This window comes from Vipera ursinii (assembly GCF_947247035.1).
Source record: "Vipera ursinii genome assembly, chromosome: 6".
NCBI classification, from domain to species: Eukaryota; Metazoa; Chordata; class Lepidosauria; order Squamata; family Viperidae; genus Vipera; species Vipera ursinii.
The window spans coordinates 44,543,472-44,563,868 of NC_139515.1; the positions used below are offsets into that span (position 1 = coordinate 44,543,472).

At 37.7% G+C, this 20,397-nt stretch overlaps 1 protein-coding gene across 2 annotated transcripts in view; it reads right to left on the bottom strand.

The window, feature by feature from the left end:
- The window catches only part of PTPRR (protein tyrosine phosphatase receptor type R), a gene marked incomplete at its 5' end in the record, with an annotated part of 101,090 nt that overhangs the window by 19,956 nt on the left and 60,737 nt on the right, over positions 1-20,397 (bottom strand). For both annotated transcript variants that reach the window (XM_083366644.1, XM_083366645.1), the window contains 2 exons: positions 852-936; positions 2,189-2,375. In XM_083366644.1, the coding sequence (XP_083222770.1) occupies positions 852-936; positions 2,189-2,375 (272 nt within the window). The remainder of the gene's footprint in view (positions 1-851; positions 937-2,188; positions 2,376-20,397) is intronic.

Consider the following 20,397-nt stretch of genomic DNA (forward strand, 5'->3'; position numbering starts at 1 on the left):
CAAAGCTGAGAGCGAACAGATCCCATCCAATTTAAAGAGTAGCCATGAGCATATTCAGTGGTAATTCATTCTGAATAGGAATACACTTCATTGTATTAAAAATATTCAATTAATCCTATTTTTCTGACACATAGAATATTATTTTTAAAATCTCTCTGGGATGTAGAAACCTGAGTTTCAGCTTTACTGCTGTTGCTTAAAATACATCAACTAAAGAGAAGTGAAAGCTGGGCCCTTCTCCTGCTAGATTAATTACTATACTAACTTTCCTAGCAGTGGGCAAGACTGCAAACCACTTTGATGGGGAAAACATTTTTAATCATGACTGCTTAGAACAACTATGGCTCTTTACTGGAGTGAACTGTATTTGGCTTTCTGGTTTATTCTATTTTTTGCTTCTCCCCATTGCTACTTAATCAAAATTAATCTTATGGCTCTTTAGTATATGTTTTAGCAAAATCATATTGCTGCAGAAACATACTTTGACAGAGGATAGAAGTAGAGAAATTGAAAATACTTAAGCTTTATTGATATGAACCAATTACATTAACAGAAGTTTCCAACAGTAAAGTACATTAATAAAGTTTATGGTAGGATAAATGCTTATTTTGTTTCCTATGTAAGTCAGCACATCTCTACAAGTTGGGCTTAAGAAGTCAAATGCAGTTCATCAACTGGAGTTGTGATAGCAACAATAACAACAATGCATATTAAAAAAACATTATTGCAAACTACTTTGCAATTAAGCCAGGTTGCTTTAATTCAAGGGCACCTATAAATTAAGAATTAAAAAGCTGATAATAGGAAAAAGGAGAATTAACTGACAAAAGTATCACTTTAAACTAACTTACTTGGAAGAATGGTTTTATAACGATTTTTGGTTCCATGACTAGGGATGTCTATTTCTTTAGGATTGACAAAATTCATGGGGATTTCCTAAAGAGAAAGAAATAAAACACAATTTTCATTATGAGCAATTCTTAGTATCAATGTTAATAAGTTACTTATTGCAGCTCATAGGAAAGTTTATCACAAAGCCGCAGCATTGTTTTTCTGGGTGTTTTTTTTTTAGAAATAATCTGTTTAGGGATTTTAAATTAAAAAGCAATAAGAGTCTGGGATGGCTAATTTATTAATTTACAAATTTAGATTTATAATCATCAAAAGACTCTAGGGAGCCTGCAAAGTTAAACAGAATAAATAATACATATAAAACCACATACAAACATATGGTGGTCACTTTTATTGGTCACTGTTCAGCTTCAAAATTACCTCTCCAAAAATCTCAGAATAAAAGTATCATCCTGGTCAATTTCCATTGAAAAGCTTGATTCATAGTTTGACTTATGTTTAATTACTACATTTGTTTTGTTTTGGTATGATCTCAAATCAGATAAACCAGTGAGTGTGTGTTCAGTCTTATCCAAAACTATTTGAGCTTAAGACATTCTGGAATTCCCTTATCTTTGTTTGTTGTATCAGGAGACCTAGCAATGCTATGAAAACCTCTAGAGAATTGAAGGTCTACATGGAAAATCCTGTTTTATAACAAGGAATAGAATTCAGCAGCTATTTACTCTATTGTGTTTTTAGTGAAATCATGAAATAATGCCAGGACATCTTTGTTCCATATCCTTAAATCTTACTTTTTTATATGCATACTAAAAATGTCATGCTTTCGACAGACAGAAACAAATAAAGCAGAACTCCAAGGCATGCAAATTCCTCAAGTAACATGTTTATTAGTTACAAAGTATTGGCACGTCAAAAGTGAAACCAAGTCTGGAGACATTCATAACAATACCCCAATACAAAGTTAAAAAATCCCACCCATAAAACTATGCAAGCAACTACATTCCCCAATACAGTCTCGGGAGCAGCCAATGACCTTGGTTCCCATGGGACAAAAGATTATTTAGACTAGCAAAGCACCTGGGCAACCCCCCTCCCTCCATTCTATGTGGCAACCAAAAATGAGTAGGGAAAATGGCTGCAGCCATGCTCATTTGTAGAGTTGACAGTAGTGCAGCTTTAGAAGATTGGTTGGGCATCTCCAGTTTACAACTCTGCCATTGCCCTTGCTCAAGCACTGTACAGTACAAATGCCAGAGGTATATCATTCTGAAGACCACAGAAAGTTACAAGAAGTTTTTAGTTTTAAAACAACAAAGCAGTGTTACAGACTTACCATGAATTCTGTCTGAAGTAAATGAGAACTTTCAGCTACATCTTTTAATTGCTCTTTGGTCAACATTCTGCTAGCAGACTGTAGATACTCCATTGCTACTTTTTCCCTTGGGGTTGGTACAGCTATTAAAGGTTCAGCACATCCTAAGCTGCTCATATCTAATGTGAGCGAAACGTTGGATCCCCGTCTGTGTGATAACAAATATAATATTTGTAATTAACTCTTTATGTGAACCTACCTGATAAATTAAAATTTGATAGGTAATACTTGCATAAGAAATTAAGTATATTTATTGGAAAATAAATGCCACTGAATACAGAGAAACATATTACTATATAAAGGGTGTCTTTGGAATTTCTTTATGTTGGTGTTTGCACCACAAATAAGGAAAAGAAAATTGGTATAGAAAAAAGTATATAAAAATACTTCTCAAAAAAAATTGTACAACACATCTAAGTTAAAAGTTTGTGCACTCATGTGACTTGGGGGAAAGCACTTTGAAAACTTAGTGTGTTTTAAAAATAATAAACTTAAAATCTATATATTTCTCAAGACCTCTTCCCAAATATTGTTCCAAATTTGCAGAACCATTGTTAGTAGAAGGTAGATGAAAGACCCAACTAAATAGCCATTAACAAAATACAATTTGACTTGTACTAGCTGGAAAAAGTCATGTAAAGTCAAAATAGGATTACTTAGTTTTGGAAAGTTATTATTAATCCGGATGAAAATATAGTAAGGGGCATCATCTTCCTCTTCTTATTTCAGAAATTTGGTTGCTTTATTTTTCAAATCTTGGTATGTATTAGGCAGAAAAACTGGTCTGAAATATTTTGTCTTGTCAGCACTAAGTATGGACTGAAATTTTATTAACACAGAATGTATCACTAAAGATGTTTTGCTCTGCTTGTAGCATAAATATCCGTTTTCATGATGGCAGGATTCATAAAGACATTTCCAGTTCAAAAGCATTCTTCCTCTGTCCTGATGAAGCTAAATCTTACTCTGGTTTTTGAGCCAGATTGACCTTTGGCTTTATTTAAAGCAATATTGAATAAGCTGACAGTACAGAAGAAAAATGCAATCATTTATTCTTGTCAGTGACCTTAAACAGGTTATCTTATAAATTGCCACCATAGTTGGATCACAGATTTTTCACATCCATTGACTGCTTGCAGAATCAGACTTGATAATATATAGGAGTTACATTTCTATTTTATGGACTTCCCCACTTGAAAAATGGGAAGGTAAAGTCTAGTATCTTTTCTCACTAAAAATTTGCTTTATTGAACAGGTCTCCCTAGCCAGTTTTCCCGATTTGAAATTACTCCATGTATTTGGCTGTTACTTTTAAAGGTAAAGGTAAAGGTTCCCCCGCACATGTGTGCTAGTCGTTTCCGACTCTAGGGGCCGGTGCTCATCTCCGTTTCAAAGCCGAAGAGCCAGCGCTTGTCTGAGGACATCTCCGTGGTCATGTGGCCGGCATGACTAGACGCCAAAGGCGCATGGAACGCTGTTACCTTCCCACCGTAGTGGTCCCTATTTTTCTACTTGCATTTTTACGTGCTTTCGAACTGCTAGGTTGGCAGAAGCTGGGACGAGTAACAGGCGCTCACTCTGTTACGCGGCACTTGGGATTCGACCCGCCAAACTGCCGACCTTCCGATCGACAAGCTCAGCGTCCTAACCCACTGAGCCACCGCGTCCCTTCTGTTACTTTTACTTATTGTAAAAGGATACTTGCTACAAATATTTATTAACACCACCAGATATAAGGCAATCTATTTATCATGTCCCATTCAGGATCTGATGGGGATCTGATGGTTCCTTTTCTGGATGAATTTCCCCTTCACATTAATCACATGGTGAAAGCATGAAGTAATAAACTTTATTTAAAATGCCAGGAAGTCACCTGGCATAACATTATGCCAACCACTGAAATATTAAAATACAAGTGGAAGGTAGCAAATTGGAAGAGGCTGCCAAGGTTTTAGGTTTACACCTAAAAGCTGGAGAACAACATGGAAACACTGTGATTTCTAAATATGGCTATTTAAGTATTATTAAAGTGATAAGGGAGAAGGAATATGCCAATTAAGAAATGACTAAATGACTAAATTTAAAATTGCAAAATAAAAGAGATTGTTTAGATAACCTATGTGTCTGCTAGGTAAAGGTAAAGGTTCCCCCGCACATACGTGCTAGTCGCTTCTGACTCTAGGGGCCGGTGCTCATCTCTGTTTCAAAGCCTAAGAGCCAGCGCTTGTCCGAGGACATCTCCATGGTCATGTGGCCAGCATGACTAGATGCCAAAGGCGCATGGAACGCTGTTACCTTCCCACCGTAGTGGTCCCTATTTTTCTACTTGCATTTTTACATGCTTTCAAATTGCTAGGTTGGCAGAAGCTGGAACGAGTAACAGGCGCTCACTCTGTTACGCGGCACTCGGGATTTGACCCGCCAAACTGCTGACCTTCTGATCGACAAGCTCAGCATCCTAACCCACGTCCCCTATGTGTCTGCTACCTACATGTTAATTGTTGATGACCAACCTCAAGACCATGTCTCTTTCCTTCTTATGACTCTATAGTTTTAAAGTAAACTTCAGCAGGACACCTTCAAACAGAAGACTGAGCATTAGGCACTTGGTATATTATTGGACTAACAATCATTCCATCAGACTGAACTTGTATATGCTCCAATATATTTGAAGAGAGGGAGCAATTCTGCCTCCACCCTTTGTGGACTCAATTATTTTTTCTTTCCTGAGACGAACACTAGTTCAATGGTAACGCTGATAGTAAAGGCCTTGCTAGTTTTTATTTCTCTCTTAAAAAGGAGATTCTAGATCTTTAAGGATCGGCTGATCTCAGTCAATGGACACAGATCTAAAAGCTCCCCTACATCCACTTATCCACAAGGGAGATATTGTTTCTTGTTAAATGGGCATTACTGAAACTAGTTTAAAACATAACAAACCAGCTGTGGTGATGCCAATTTAAAGTGAGGTATTTTTTTTATTTTTCCTACTTTGTAGGTATGACATCAGAGTTTATAACTAAATGCTAATGCAAAATATATTGTATTTTAGTGTTGAGTCAAAATAGAATGCTATATTTTTGGAACATTTACACCCCCAGACCAATTCCTGCATCAATTTCTTGGCAGTTATTTAAAAACAGTTCAAAATGTTTACAATGGAGCAACTATGTGGGAGAAAGGAGGGAGAGAACATGAAGTAAAACCAACCAATTCTTCGTTACTCTGTACACAATCTTACCTCTCTAAAAGTGTCTTTGGATTTCCTAATAAAAAAGCATAAATACATATTGTTTTATAACAAAGCACAATTGAAATGTTGATATTTTCTTTGGCTTTGACATTGTTTTATCAGTCAATCATGGCAAAAGGGTTATTTCCTCTGCAACAAAAAATGTGGCAAGAACTAATTATATCTTTGAATTTATGGCTTTTCCAGTTCAAGTGATTAATAAAGAAAATTGGTGTTGAGAAGCAAATTGATTCCTCTCAGCTGATCCAAAGATAACAGTACATTAAAATAATATAAAGAAAGAAAGAAGTATGGAAAGAAACAGAAAATTATCTGTTATTTGCACAGGTTAATTATAAAAATAGAATTATAGCAAATAATGCTTCCAAAGGCTATTTCATGTAAGAAGTAAGGATTACATTAATGCATTAAAGCTCCCAATAATGTTTTATAAGGTGGATTGAGACTGAATCTCACTGACCTAGAAAAAGAAATCAAGACACCCCCACACTGTGATACCCTGTCAGTAGACCAGACATGTCAAACACAAGGCCCGGGGGGCAGATCCGGCCCGCGAAGTGGTTTCATGTGGCCTGCAAAGCCATCCTGGAAACAGTGAGGGAACGGCCCCCACTGCCTTGGCCCTGGCCCAGAGACCCTCCTTCCGCCAGAGACCCTCAGATCTGTCCCACTCCTGCCCAGGCCCCCCATAGGTACCCTTGATGCGTAGGCCACACGCACTCTAGCCACGCCCACCCAGTAGGCCATGCCCACCCTGGCCACACCCACCTGGCCCCTTGAGGGCAATCGAAATGCTGATCCGGCCCTCAATGAAATTGAGTTTGACACCCCTGCAGTAGACAATATTAGACAAGATGACTAAAAGGAGCCAGATCTTTAAGGCCTCCATCCTTCAAGGAAAGGGAAAGTCTTGGAGGATAATCTGGTCCTGCAAATTGTAGCAAGTAGTTGTTCAGGTGTAGCCAATAAATACATTCATTTATTTACTGAATCTAATGGATAATTGACATTTATCACTGTTTCTTGGACAACAGCAGGCCCAGGTTTTCAGTGTATATGGAGGTTCCTATACAAAAAATCTGGAAATTATACTTAGATTAGAATATAACTATTAGATTGTTAACTAGATTGCATAATTATGGTTATCCTCTCTATTCAAAGTCCTGATGCCTATTTTTATTCAAAGCCCCCCTTCCTGTCCCATAAACCCAAATACCTGACCTTAATTATGCGTTAATTTGCATAGTATGTCATGGCTGAAAGGCAACCTTCTACATGAATTCAGGAATTCATATTCTAAAATAAGTGGGAATAGAATTAAAGAGAGATTTTAGTGGAAAAATAAATTCATGTAATATAATTAAATTATAATTGTTCATTTTAGACATAGGAAAAGAGTGAAGGAAAGAAGATTGCACAATCTAATCCCATGGCACTGATTCATTAGTATCTCCTGAACACAAGAAGACAGTAGAGTGATGATACAGAACTATGGATTTACTCTCTTTGTCTATATCTCTGCCTGCTTTTTATGTAAGAGATTGCTTTTCTCTGAAGCCGTCCTTTCTGCCTTTCTTCAAAGCATGCAGACACAGACTCAAATGCACAGAGAATGTTTGCTTTGGGACTCTCTGTCTGATAAGAGGTAGCTAGCTATTTCTAGGTTTATAATGTATTTCCTGTAAATAAATTTCCTTTCTGTTATAATCATAAAGAATACTTGACTAATAATCGCTCAAATAGTTTTCCAGGTTCAACACATTCACAGGCTTGACTACGACCATCAACCTTCAATACCCATTTCACTGAGAAAAGTTTTAATGTGAATCATAAGAGCCATATATTCTTTCTATATGTCATATTCCATGTTTATGAAGTAATTTGAATCAATATTAAGTTACTCTTACTTAATTTTACATATTTCAACAATAGGTTTTATGGTGTTGTGTTCCAAACAGCCTAATCCATGCTATAGGTTTAGGCATTTTCAGAGGGTGTCAATTTTTAGAGGATGAAGAGTGTCATGGAATTTAACTGAAAAATCTCTTCAGGAAGCTCCACCTATTCACTTTATGTCAACCAATCTGATGAAGCCCATAAATCACTGAAGTGGTCATTTCCTGCCTTTCCCTTAAAATGACTTCTCTCTTCACTTTTTGTGATTATTTTAACCAATAGTTTCTGCAATCTTTAACACCAGGCTCTGAATGTCATGTTTAGCATTGCAGTACCCAACCTGATTGCATTCATTCATTCATTTTCTGGACAGGGCAAAGAATTATGCATAGCTGATTGAGTTTCTCCCTCCCCTCATTCATCATTTCTGCCTTTTTTCCTTTATAACTGCAGATATAGAGGCTTCTGCATTCCTCTATATGCATTTCTGAAATGTGATTCAATGACTGGAGTTCTTTGTTGTATAGTGTCAACAGGAGAGAGATGGGAGGAAGACATTAATTAACCAGCAGAACTACTTGTCTTTACATCAGACGGAAAAAAATGGTCTGCATTTTAAGTTGCATGTAGCAATGGTGTGCAGGCTTCTCAGATATCTTTTGAACAAAATATGGATGTACATGCACATACTGTAGTTTAGCTACATTAAATATTCTATATACACAGTTTAAAAAATTGCTTGGCCAACAACTATGGTACAAATCTATCTGAAAAGACACTAAAGCAGCAGATCCAAAGATGCAAACTTTTTGGCAATGTGGGATCCTTTGTCAATGTTACCATATCTAGTTGGAGGAAAATACATAAAGAATTATCCCAAAATGTTGAGAAAATTAACATACATGCAACAGGAGAACAATGTATTCAAATAATGTGCTCGGACTATTCAGGCAATCGTTAATAAGAGAACCTAGCATCCTTTTAGATATGTAATCAGTAAGAAGAAGACTTCTTATAAAATATCAAAGCTTATAGCAAAGATATTCAGAACCTGACTCCCTGTGCAACCAAGAGGCACTTATTTCAACCACTTTGTCTTATTTTCAGTTTGAGAGAGCTATCCAAAGTGTGAAAATAAAAGTGCATAAATGAATGAATTAGAGTTGGGTATCATTGTTCCTTATTGCAGAATCTGTTCCTTATTTTGGAGAATCCTTTCTTCCTTAATAAAAATGTGCCCCATCAGATTTTTATTTGATATTATAGTCTGATATTTGGAGAAGCATAATTTTCTTCTTTAGCAATCTGGCTGAGTAGGTATAATTGTCTTGCTTTATTTGTTAAATAAAATCAGCTAAAGTACTTCTTCCCTGGATGGTTACAAACTCCTGCAAACAAAATAGAGTAATTGCTGGATTGCTGGAAACCTAAAGGCACTAGGAGATAATTTCAAAAATAACTATCAACTGAGCAGCATTTTCAGTATTTAGATTCATATTCAAAATCACTTCCAAGCATTAGTCAGATTACATTATGCCACAAAGGAATGAAGGAAATGATTTTCAAAAGTACATCTAGACTAAATTTTAAGCAATTGGTATCTGGTTGGGACAGGAATCATTCCACATCCTGTGCAGGAAAGTGCTGAAAGAAAAACATTTCAGTTTTCCCTCTCTTAATCAGCCTTTCTAAAATTCTGTCAATTCTCCTATTTATCCAAAAAATTAGGAACAGACTATTGATTGAAAGATAAACACCTGTTTATACCTCTCAATTAACTCCACCATCAAATGGAGATTATCATGTAAACCAGATTTTCAGATGAAGGGATAGAAGCATTCACAAGGAACCTAGGTGAAGAATGCTCAGTTACGGTCTGGTATGATCATGAAACAGAAATCAGAACAGGCTATGAACATTGAAGCTGATTTGATTCTCAAGTGCTGGAAACATCAGTAGAAAAAAATGACATGTAGTCTTTCTCCAAAGACTGCAACCCTCCCCCCCCATTAATTTTGGAGCAAAAATAAAAAATACATGAATTGATCCTCAGATCAGCAAAACAAAATTAGTTTTGCAATAGTCTTGCAAAGACTCCAAAAGGACACATTTTCACTTTCCAGGTGTTTCAACTGTATAAACCTTTTGAATATTATTAAAAGATTAATCCAAATATGTATTAAAATGATTATTGAGGTTATTATCTGTTACTAAATGCTTAATTGAGTCACTGAATGAAAAATACTTAAATAGTGTTGTGGCTCCTGGCCAACTAACAGCCTTGGTGGAGCAGTGGGCTAATGCCTCCTTAAGTAACACCAGCTGCCTGCAATTAGTGCAGGTTCGCATCCCACCAGGCTCAAGGTTGACTCAGCCTTCCATCCTTCCGAGGTAGGTAAAATGAGGAACCAGATTGTTGGGGGCAATTAGCTGACTTTGTAATAATGCCGCTGGGGGGGGCAAAAGCCCTAATAAGCAGGTATATACATAGAATGAAGGCTATTGCTAAGCACATTGTGCTTTAGATTGTAAGCTGCCCTGAGTCTTCGGAGAAGGGCGGGATATAAATGGGATTTTAAAAAAAACAACTACCCCTTTGTATAGTAGGTTGCCAGTTAATCATCTAATATGATTGATGTTTCATCAGTGGAAGCTAATGATTATTTCCTTTTATTGTCAAATAATTTTTTTCTAGGTTTAATATAGACTGGAAAAATCTTGAGCTCTAAATACTTTGAACAATCTTATAATTATTAAAACAAAGTCATGATGAAAGAAACAACGAAGGAAAAGTGATAGCAATCACAGAGCTTGTACAATTATATAAGAAGCCAGCACAGAAATGTAAATGGGAGTAATAATGATAATAATGATGATGACAACAATAACAATAATAATACCACCACTTGAACACCATTGGCATTGACAAATTCACCATTAGTCAATTGCAAAAGGCGGCCTTACTAGGAACTGCGACAATATCTGTAATACCATCAAACATCCACATCTGCCTATCCCAGGTCCTGGTAAGGACTCAATAGGTAGACAAAAATGCCAAATCCAGTCTGAACAGCTGGCTGACTGTGATGATGATGATGATGATGATGATGATGATGATGATGATGATGATAATAATAATAATAATAATAATAATAATAATAATAATAATAATAATAATAATACTACAGAGTTGGAAGGGATCTTGGAAGTTATCTAGTCCAACCACCTGCTCGATCAGGAGAGTCTATACAGTTTTAGACAAATGACTGTCCAGTCTCTTCTTGAAAGCCTCCAGTGATGGGACACCTACAACTTCTGAAGGCAAGCCGTTCCACTGGTTGATTGTTCTCACCATTAGGAAATTTCTCTTTAGTTCTAGGATACTTCTATCCTTTAATAGTTTCCATCCATTGATTCTTGTCTTGAAAAACACTAATATATTGATAACTCCAGCAATATCTCAGAACTCCCAGTGCTTCCTATTTCTATACGCATGTCTACTAACTGCAGCTGCAGCTGCCACTATGCATTTCATTATGTTGAAAAGAATTGGTTCTCAATAATTACATTCACAGCAAGCAACAAACGAAAGGCACATTTGTTTGCATATAGCACACTATATAATAAATATTCTCTATTAGAGAATATATGCTTGAACTGAAAAAATATTGATCACTCTTATTTGTAAAACATAACTGCAAAACAGCTGGTCTGCAGTCTGACAGAAAACATGTCAAAAGAATTATGCAGCCCATCTGTCATGCATGGCCAGTATTCTTTATAGACTGTATGGATTCTGTATAAAAAGCATGATACATACTTTTCTGAAGCAAACCAAAACAACCTCATTGCACTGAAGAAATCAATAGCATAGTAGTGTACTGACAACATAAGAGCCATACTTGACAAAACCTGTAGGGTTGTAATCTGCACATATTAGAAGTTTGGTGAAGGTTGATATAAACTTTATAATCTGGTACTGGCTAAATTGGAGCCTGAGATTGGCTTGGTGCTCTTGATGGGAGGTCTACAGTAGAAGGCTTGTGGGCTACATGTGGCCTTTCAAGTCATTAATTGTGATCTGGGGCTGCTTAAGGGATGAAAGAACAAAGGTCTCTCTACTGGACAACGAGTGGGAAAGACAAGCAAACCAGCTTTCTCCAATAGGAGAAGGGAAGGAAAGGAGAGAGGAGAGAAGACGAGGGAAGGGAAGGGAAGGGAAGGGAAGGGAAGGGAAGGAAGGAAGGAAAGGAAGGGAAGGAAGGAAGGAAGGAAGGAAGGAAGGAAGGAAAGAAGGAAGGAAGGAAGGAAGGAAGGAAGGAAGGAAGGAGCAAACAAACAAAGATTGTATGGAATAAAGATTTTTCTGCTTACCCAAGATAGAGAAGAAAAAGAAAAGCAGTATTTTAGCAATACTGGGAGGGTGGTGAGGGGGAAAGGGAGAGTACAGGTAGTCCTTGACTTACAACCGTTCATTTAGTGACCATTCAAAGTTACAATGGCACTGAAAATGTGAATTATGACCATTTTTCACACGGCTTTTGCAGCGTCCCCATGATCATGTGATCAACATTCAGATGCTTGGCAACTGGTTCATATTTATAATGGTTGTAGTAACCTGGGGTCATGTGATCCCCTTTTGCAACCTTCTGACAAGCAAAGTCAATGGGGAAGCCAGATTTACTTAACAATTCGATTACTAACTTACTAACTGCAGTGATTCACTTAACAACTGTGCCAAAACAGTTGTAAAATGGGGCAACATTTCTCACTTAAGAGCAAAAATGTTGGGCTCCATTGTGTCGTAAGTCAAGGACTACCTGTAAAAGAAACTTGGTGTTGAGGAAGATAAAAAAATTATCCCTGTATTTTAAATGGGGTGTGGGGGGGGGTGGGGAGATATTTTATTTAGATTTTTACTATCTAAAAATAACCAGACATTATACCTCAGAATAAAAGAGTAAAATAACATAATTGGTTATTGGTCCTATGCTCAGCCTCGTATTGTCTCAAACTGACAGCACTTACACACCCATTGTGCTGTTTGTGTACACATTGTAAGTCAGATTTCAAAGACTTTTATATACTTTCAAGACTTTAGAATCCAGATTTTTTTCTTTTGAAGTAATAAATGACAGGTTTGCTTTGTGGCCTTGTGCAGGTGAAAAAAAATTATATCAATGGCCATCTCTAGCTTAGGAACTGTCGACTTTCACCACACAAGCCTCTGCCATTATAGTTACATAGTTCAAACTAATTGTATAGGAATGAAAAGCTGAAAAAACGTAGAAAAGTGTAATGTTCAGACAGTTATCCTTTCTTCAGTCTGTTTACAATATAACAAACCTTTTAACAGATCACTGTGACATTACTTAAAGTTAGCAAAATTGTCTGCCAGATGCTGACCACTGATTAATTTGTTTTAAGTTTAGCCAAGAGGGGGAAAAAGTGCAGTGGGTGGTGCAGCAACAAATGCACAATCAACAAATGAGCAAAGATTTCCTGTCATCTTGGAAATGAAATTGATTGGTACGTTTCCTGTATTTAATCTAAAACCAGTCACAACAACTGCAAACCAGGAACATTCTTGGAGATAAAGATGATGGTAGAGACTGGTGCTTTTCTTCGCAGCATGCCAACTTTCATTTTTGATAGTTGAAATAATTTTAAAATAATATTTAAAAAAGAGACAGGGAGGGCAGGAAAACTAATGGGGACCATGAGCACGGCTGGCAGAAACATTGTGTCTCATTCTATGCTAGGTGTTACTTAAGTCGGTAACTCCTTTAAAATTAATTTAATTACACATCTGCTTTTAATGCTACTTTTTGTTAAGATAGAAATATTTGCAAAAACTGCCATAGAGCATAATAACAAGAAGTGATAATGTATTGGAAAGATAGAAAACTCTTAATGGTACTGTATCACTGGTAATCCTTTCTAACAGAAATACAGGTTGCAACTATAATAAAGGATCCTTATCCCTTGTTTGAAAAATCCTACATCTGCAGGCTGTGGGCATTAAACATTTCATTGCCCTGGAGTAAAGTGGGTAGTTAAAAGGGACAACACAATGACATTGTCTCTGCATGCCTGGGTTTATTGAAAAGTTTTATCATACATTTTATCTTTAACAGTCCCCCCTACCCCTCCCCTATCCCCCCTATCCCTCCCTATTAAGAGTCTTGCTGCCGTAATTTAATTCAGCATCAACTTAGTGTCCACAACTGTAGCATCTGTAATTATTCCCAACAAAAAAGTTGCGGACAAAACTTTATCCTTTGCTTAAAAATCTTCTGCATATTCCACCAAATTTTTATCCAAAAAGCCTTAACCTTTTTACAAGTCCACCATATGTGAAAATATGTTGCATCTTCGTCACCGCACCTCCAGCATTTAGGCTGATAATTCGGATACATACTTGCAAGCTTTTTAGGATCTAAATGCCATCTGTAAAACATTTTATAAAAGTTCTCTCTTAAATTTTGAGCTTGTGTAAATTTTACGTTCCTCACCCAAATCCTTTCCCACGTGTCCATTGTAATAACTTCTTGGATGTTTTGGGCCCATTTAATCATACAATCTTTAACAAGTTCTGTTTCTGAGTCAATTTCTATCAATGCAAGATATATCCGTTTAATATGTGCTGGACCCTGATTTCTAATTTGCTTTATTAGATTTTCATCAGTCATTGTAAAACCAATTTTCTGATCTTCTTTCCACCTGGCCCGTAGCTGAATATATTGAAACCAAGTTTGGACAATCTTCTCATCTCGCAAGAGGCTGTATGGTTTCAGACACCAGACATTTCTTTCCAAGCTTAAAATCTCTTTATACGTAGTCACATCATGTTTAAAACCAACATTTATATTTTCTATTGCGTGTTTTGGGATTGCCCACAATGGTATCTTACAGTCTAACTTATGTCTATACTTCTTCCAAACTCTCAACAATGCCTGTCTTAAAATATGCACTCTAAACACATTATCTACCTTCTTATCATACAACAAATATGCATGCCAGCCAAACAACAAGTCATGGCCCTCAAGATTTAATAATCTCTCTGGTGTCAAATTAATCCAATCACTTATTCCTGCTAACGCAGCAGCTTCATAATATAATTTAAGATTGGGCATTTTAAGACCACCTCTTTCACGAGTATCCTGCATAATCTTAAGTTTAACTCGTGGCCTTTTCCCTGCCCAAACAAATTTATTGATACCTCACTGCCATTCCTCCAGATTAGAATCTTTCTTAAGAACCGGTATCATTTGAAATAAAAATAAAAATTTAGGCAGGACATTCATTTTCACTGCTGCGATTCGCCCCAACAAAGACAGTTGCAATTTTTCCCAACTCTCCATTTCTTTTTGAATTTTCCCCCATAATTTTTCATAGTTATTTTTATATAACTTTGTATTAGAGGGCGACAGAAGCACCCCCAAATATTTGACCCTTTTAACAATCTCAAATCCAGTTAGTCCTTCTAAAAGAGCCTTTTGCAAAGCTGTCATATTTTTGGCCAGAATTTTAGTTTTTTGTATATTAACTTTAAATCCAGAAACCTTCCCATATTGTATTATTATCTCCATCAGGTCCACAACAGAGTTCTCCGGCTGGGTCACTGTAACAACCAGATCATCTGCAAACGCTCTCAATCTATAATCCTGATCTCTAATTTGTATACCCTTAATTTTTTCCAAATTCCGTATTTTAACCAATAATATCTCCAATGTTAACACAAATAACAAGGGGGATAACGGACACCCTTGCCTTGTGCCCTTCTCAATATTACATGCTTCTGTCAGGCTATTATTAACTATTATTTGGGCAGTTTGTTTTTGATATAATGCCCTAATTGGTTGCAGAAAATTTTCCCCAAAATTCATTTTATCTAGAACTTTCATCAAAAATTGCCAATTCAATTGATCAAAAGCTTTTTCAGCATCTAAAAAAATTAGCGCCGCAGGGATCTGGTTGTTCCTCTCCAAAAACTCTAACACATCAACTATATGCCTCACATTATTTTTCATTTGCCTACCACTAATAAACCCCGTTTGGTCCCCATGAATCACCTGTTGCAGAACCCTCATCAGTCTATTAGCCAACACCTTAGCAAATATCTTATAGTCTGTATTTAAAAGTGATATCGGTCTATAATTTTTAACTTGAGTAGCATCTTGGTCTTCCTTCGGAATCAAAGAAATAAAAGCAGTTTTCCAAGACGGAGGCACCTTTCCCCCCCTCTGAATTTTCTGGAACAGTTCTTTTAACGGTTTTATCATCTCTAATTGTAAATTTTTGTAATAAGCCGCAGTCAAACCATCCGTACCTGGTGCTTTGTCCACCTTCAATTCCTTAATTGCTATAAGAATTTCTTCTTCTGTTATCAATTGATTAATCCCATCTTTTTGTGCTTGCGTAAGAACCGGGATGCTAGCATTCTCCAAATATACATCAATGTCCTTTTCATTAATCTTCTCCTTAGCATATAATTTAGAATAAAAATCCACAAAGGCTTCCTTAATAAGATCCTGTTGAAACACAACCCTTCCCTTATGCTCAATTTTATCTATATTAGAAGCCCTTTGCTTTTTCCTCAATCTGTAAGCTAGCCATCTACCTGGCTTATTAGCAATGCAAAAGGTGTTATGCCTGGCAAACCGCAAATTGGTTGCCACTTGGTCAGCCATTAGCTTATCAAATTGTCCTCTTAATAGCTTAATAACCTCCTTAGTCTTCACATCCGCTGGATTCAAAATCAAAGCCTTTTCTTTTTCCTTAATTTCATTCTCCAATTCTTTCCTTCTGGCTTCCAAAGTACGTCTGTGTTTATTATTCATATATATCAACACCCCTCTCATATAGGCCTTGCTAGCATCCCAAACCATGTCCATAGAAGTATCCTTATTCATATTAATTTCAAAAAAATCCTTCATCCGCTGTTTACATTCTTCCACATTTCTCTCGTTTCTGAACAAATTCTCATTTACACGCCACGAGCGCCTATCTCTATTCTCCTTATTAATCTCTAACCAGACTGGGCTGTGATCAGAAATAGTTCTTGCACATATCTTTACCTTCTTAATCCTAGAAAAAAAGTCATTAGTCAGCAAAATAAAATCGATCCTGGAAAAAGATTGATGTCTGTCAGAAAAAAAAGTATAGTCCTTTTCATGCAGATGTATGTCACGCCAAATATCTCGCAGTTCCAAATCATCCTTCATTTCAAAAAAGGATTTAGGCAGTCTAGCATGACTCGGAACGCGCTTAAAAGAACCAGCCTTGTCCATCTGTACATCCAAAACACCATTCCAGTCCCCCATAAAAATAAACGATTTGTAATCCAACTGAGTAAGCTTTGTGTGAAGTAAACTAAAAAAATCAGCTTGTTGTTGATTAGGAGCATACAATCCAACTAAAAGCGTCTTTTTACCTTCTAACAGCAACTCTATCATAACGTATCTTCCATGCTTATCTGCTTCAATTAAGTCCGCTGTTAAAGCACTTTTAACATAAACAACCACTCCATTTTTCTTATTCATTGCAGAAGCAACAAATTGCGTGCCCAACCTTGAGTTCGATAAGTACTTTTGGTCCATAACCCTAATATGCGTTTCTTGCAAACATATAACATCAATCTTGAATTGTTTTAAATATTGAAAAACTTTCTTCCTCTTCTGTGGTGAATTTAGTCCATTAACGTTCCAGGTTAGAAATTTAGTCGCCATGCATGTCATCCCAAAGCTGTTGGAGCACATCTTTAATAGCCCCACTATCTCCTTTGGGCCGCGCTCCTCCCACTGCTTCGTTGTAAGTACGTTTTGAAAGTTCCATAAACTTCTGCTGGTCTTGTTCTTTTATTTGTTTTGCTCGTTTTAAAGCGTCACGCGTCACCCTCTGCTCTCCAGGATCAGCCAAGGAAGTTGTAACTTGATCCCCTCCAGCACCATTCTCCTCTGTCTGTCCAACTTCAGCCTCTTGAGGTTTTCCTTCTCCAGATCCCTTTGCAGCTTCCAGAAGTGATAGCAGGGTTGCTTTTAAAACATTATTGTAGAAATCACGCGCCTGTGTCACAGTAACCAGACGGTACCTTTTACCTTCATGCATCACCACCAATCCAACTGGAATCTCCCATCTGAACCTTATATCACGTTGCTTGAGTTCCTGCACAAGAAATGCAAAGTCCTTCCTTCTCCTTAAAATCTTTGGAGGAATTTCTTTTAAAACCAAAACTTCTTGGTCAGCAATCACAACTTTAGTATCATAGGCGGCTTGAATAACTTCATCTCTAGTTTCCCTCTTTGCAAAATAAACCACCACATCTCTAGGTAACTTTCTCTGTCTAGCAATCCATGAGTTTACACGAAAAACTTTATCCATGCATCCCTTTATTTCAGATGCTGGCTGACCCAATACTGCTTCCAGAGCCTCAGAAATAAGCTGCTTTAGGTCTTCTTTAATATTTTCTTTTAAGCCTCTGATTCTAACAGCATACTGCATCTGATGATATTGAACAAGACTCAGTTCTCTGTCCATTTTGTCTCTTAAATCTTCATTCTCCAATACCTTTACTTCTAATATGGCATTCTTTTGAGTCAGGTCTTCCACTTTTTCATCCAAACCTTGCACACATTCAGCCACACTTTGCACTGTAGATAAAATGTCTACCCTCATCGCACTGAACTTCTCTTCCATCCTCTCTTCTATCCTCTCCTCCAATTTCTCCAATTTCTCCTCCACCTTTGCCAACTTATCACCCAGTGTTTCTAAAATTACCTGGGCTTGTTTTTCAAGAGCATCTTGTAAATCCTTCGATGTCAATGCAGCAGGAGGAAGCAGAGCTTGCAGCGATGTCTGCTGCACCGGGGAAGTTCCAGCACTCCGAAGAGTTTTTGAGGGAGGTTTAGCCGCCATCTTTTTACTTTCACTTGTTGTGCACTTTCACTTTAAGTTTAGAAAGTCCATTAAGCTAGGGAGTAAAAATAAATGTCCTCTTCACCTTTTCCTCCTGTACCGCTCTGCCTGCTCCTTTTATTCCATGGTCTTTCCTTCTGGCAGGGGTGGTCGCAAACGCCTGGCTCTGCTCCAAAAATCCCGGAGCAGAGACGCTGAACAGCTGGGAGCAACCCAGGCTACGGGGGAGTTCAATCCTTCAGCCGCCCAAGCTTTAAGCTCAGGCGGCCCCGGAGAACTCAACCCCTACCTGTGGCCTCACCCCCTCCTCTTCTCCCGAGGAGGGGGCTTCCAATCCACCCGAACAGCTGATCGGCGCTGTTTCGGTGAAAAAACACAGCTGAGCAGCGGGCAGCCCGAAAAGGCTGTCTCCGGCGCCGCGCCGCCACCGGAAGTCGATCTCTGCATGCCTGGGTTTAATGAAACACTTGCAGTGCTTCTCTTTGCAAGATATGTTAGCTTAAGCAGTCTGGTTCGTGAGCATATGCTACCCATCCCAGTGCAAATACGCTAACCTCAGTTACAAGCTTCCTGTTTTGTGTGAACCCTTGCAACCATCATTTTGGATTTATGCAACATGCAACCTAACATCTTTAACCATGGATAAACTAAAATTGTGGCTATTCTGGGTACAGATAAACCTAACTATAATTTAGGTTAAATAATTATGTCTGGTAGTTAGGGAAAAGAGGAGCTGCAAACACAATCACTACAAACACTTTGAAATACTGTTCTCAAAAAAAAAAAAACTTTTTAGGGATCATCGCAACCCTATGCTTAAAACAGGGTTGTTATTGGCATTTCCCTGAAAGCAATAGCTAAGAGTTATATTAAGCACAAGAAAGCATATTCATCTCAACACAATAGAGTAAATTTATCCTCCAAATCCACGCAAAGCTGTATATTTCAGTCAGGAAATTCCAAAACCTTTCCTGTACATGTATTAGGGTCTCAGGCCTATGCTATCATCCACAAACACTGGCTCAGTTTCATTATTTAGTTTTCAAAGAGCAACACAATGCTTAATGTCAAGCAGTTGCTTTTAACAGAATACTGGACTTAAAACACAGGAAATGTTTAATAATTATTATAGTATATATAGCACAAGCGGCAATACCTACACCAGAAATCCTGCTGCACTTGATTAAAAAAAGGAATTCTGGAAAGACTCTAAAGGCAGTAGATATCAAGAGTCAATGCCCTGCTTTTTCTGCTAGATATATATTTTTTAAATGCCATAGCTGAATGATGATCATTTTAATCCTTGTAGAAGCTTGTTACAAATGATTTACAGGTAGGCAGTCCAGTGTACAGTATATTTACACAGCCTTGCAATATATACTTTTCCAGACTGAATTTCTTCTATCTGTGCTAGAAAAAGTTAATGTGATTGATATAAAGACTATATACTGTGATCTCATAAATGGCAAGCACATGTAGTGGGGCTGGCTGAAAGGCTTTGCGGGAGAGGGAAGCTGCAGAGCGTGATGGAGGGGAGCGGGGCTGGGAGGGCCTGGGCTTTGGCGGCCTCTGAGGTGGCAACGCTACATGTGGGAGCTTGTCCCGGGATTCCCTGCCTGCCCCACCCCCTTTAGCAAGGGATATGAGCCAGGCGAACAAAAGGGACTCTAATGCAGCTATCAGGTGGAGCGAGGAGCAGAATAGTGAAGGACAAGCATTGTTATTGATATTCCTGGCAATGTTTTGTCAGAGGAGTGAATTTTACAGATATTGAGGGTTCTTGTCCCGGATCAGAGGGTGTATGTGATAGGTGGATCAGGATTTCCCCCATTTTTATGTACTGCTAGAATGGAAGAAGAGTATTCTGGAGTACTTTCAGGTTGAAAGTTTGCAACTGACAGAAGATGTCAGAGTAGCGGTGATTTTTCTGACTGTATGGGGCACACCTTTGACCAAATTACGTACTTTTTTGGGGATGCAACCGGTGCCAGAAGGGGAAGAGGAGTATGAAGCTTGAATGGAACAGGCAATACAAGCAGTTGAAGAATAAGCAACGAGTTAGAGAGAGTTTAAAGGGCCCTTCTGCATAAGCTATTAAAAGCCT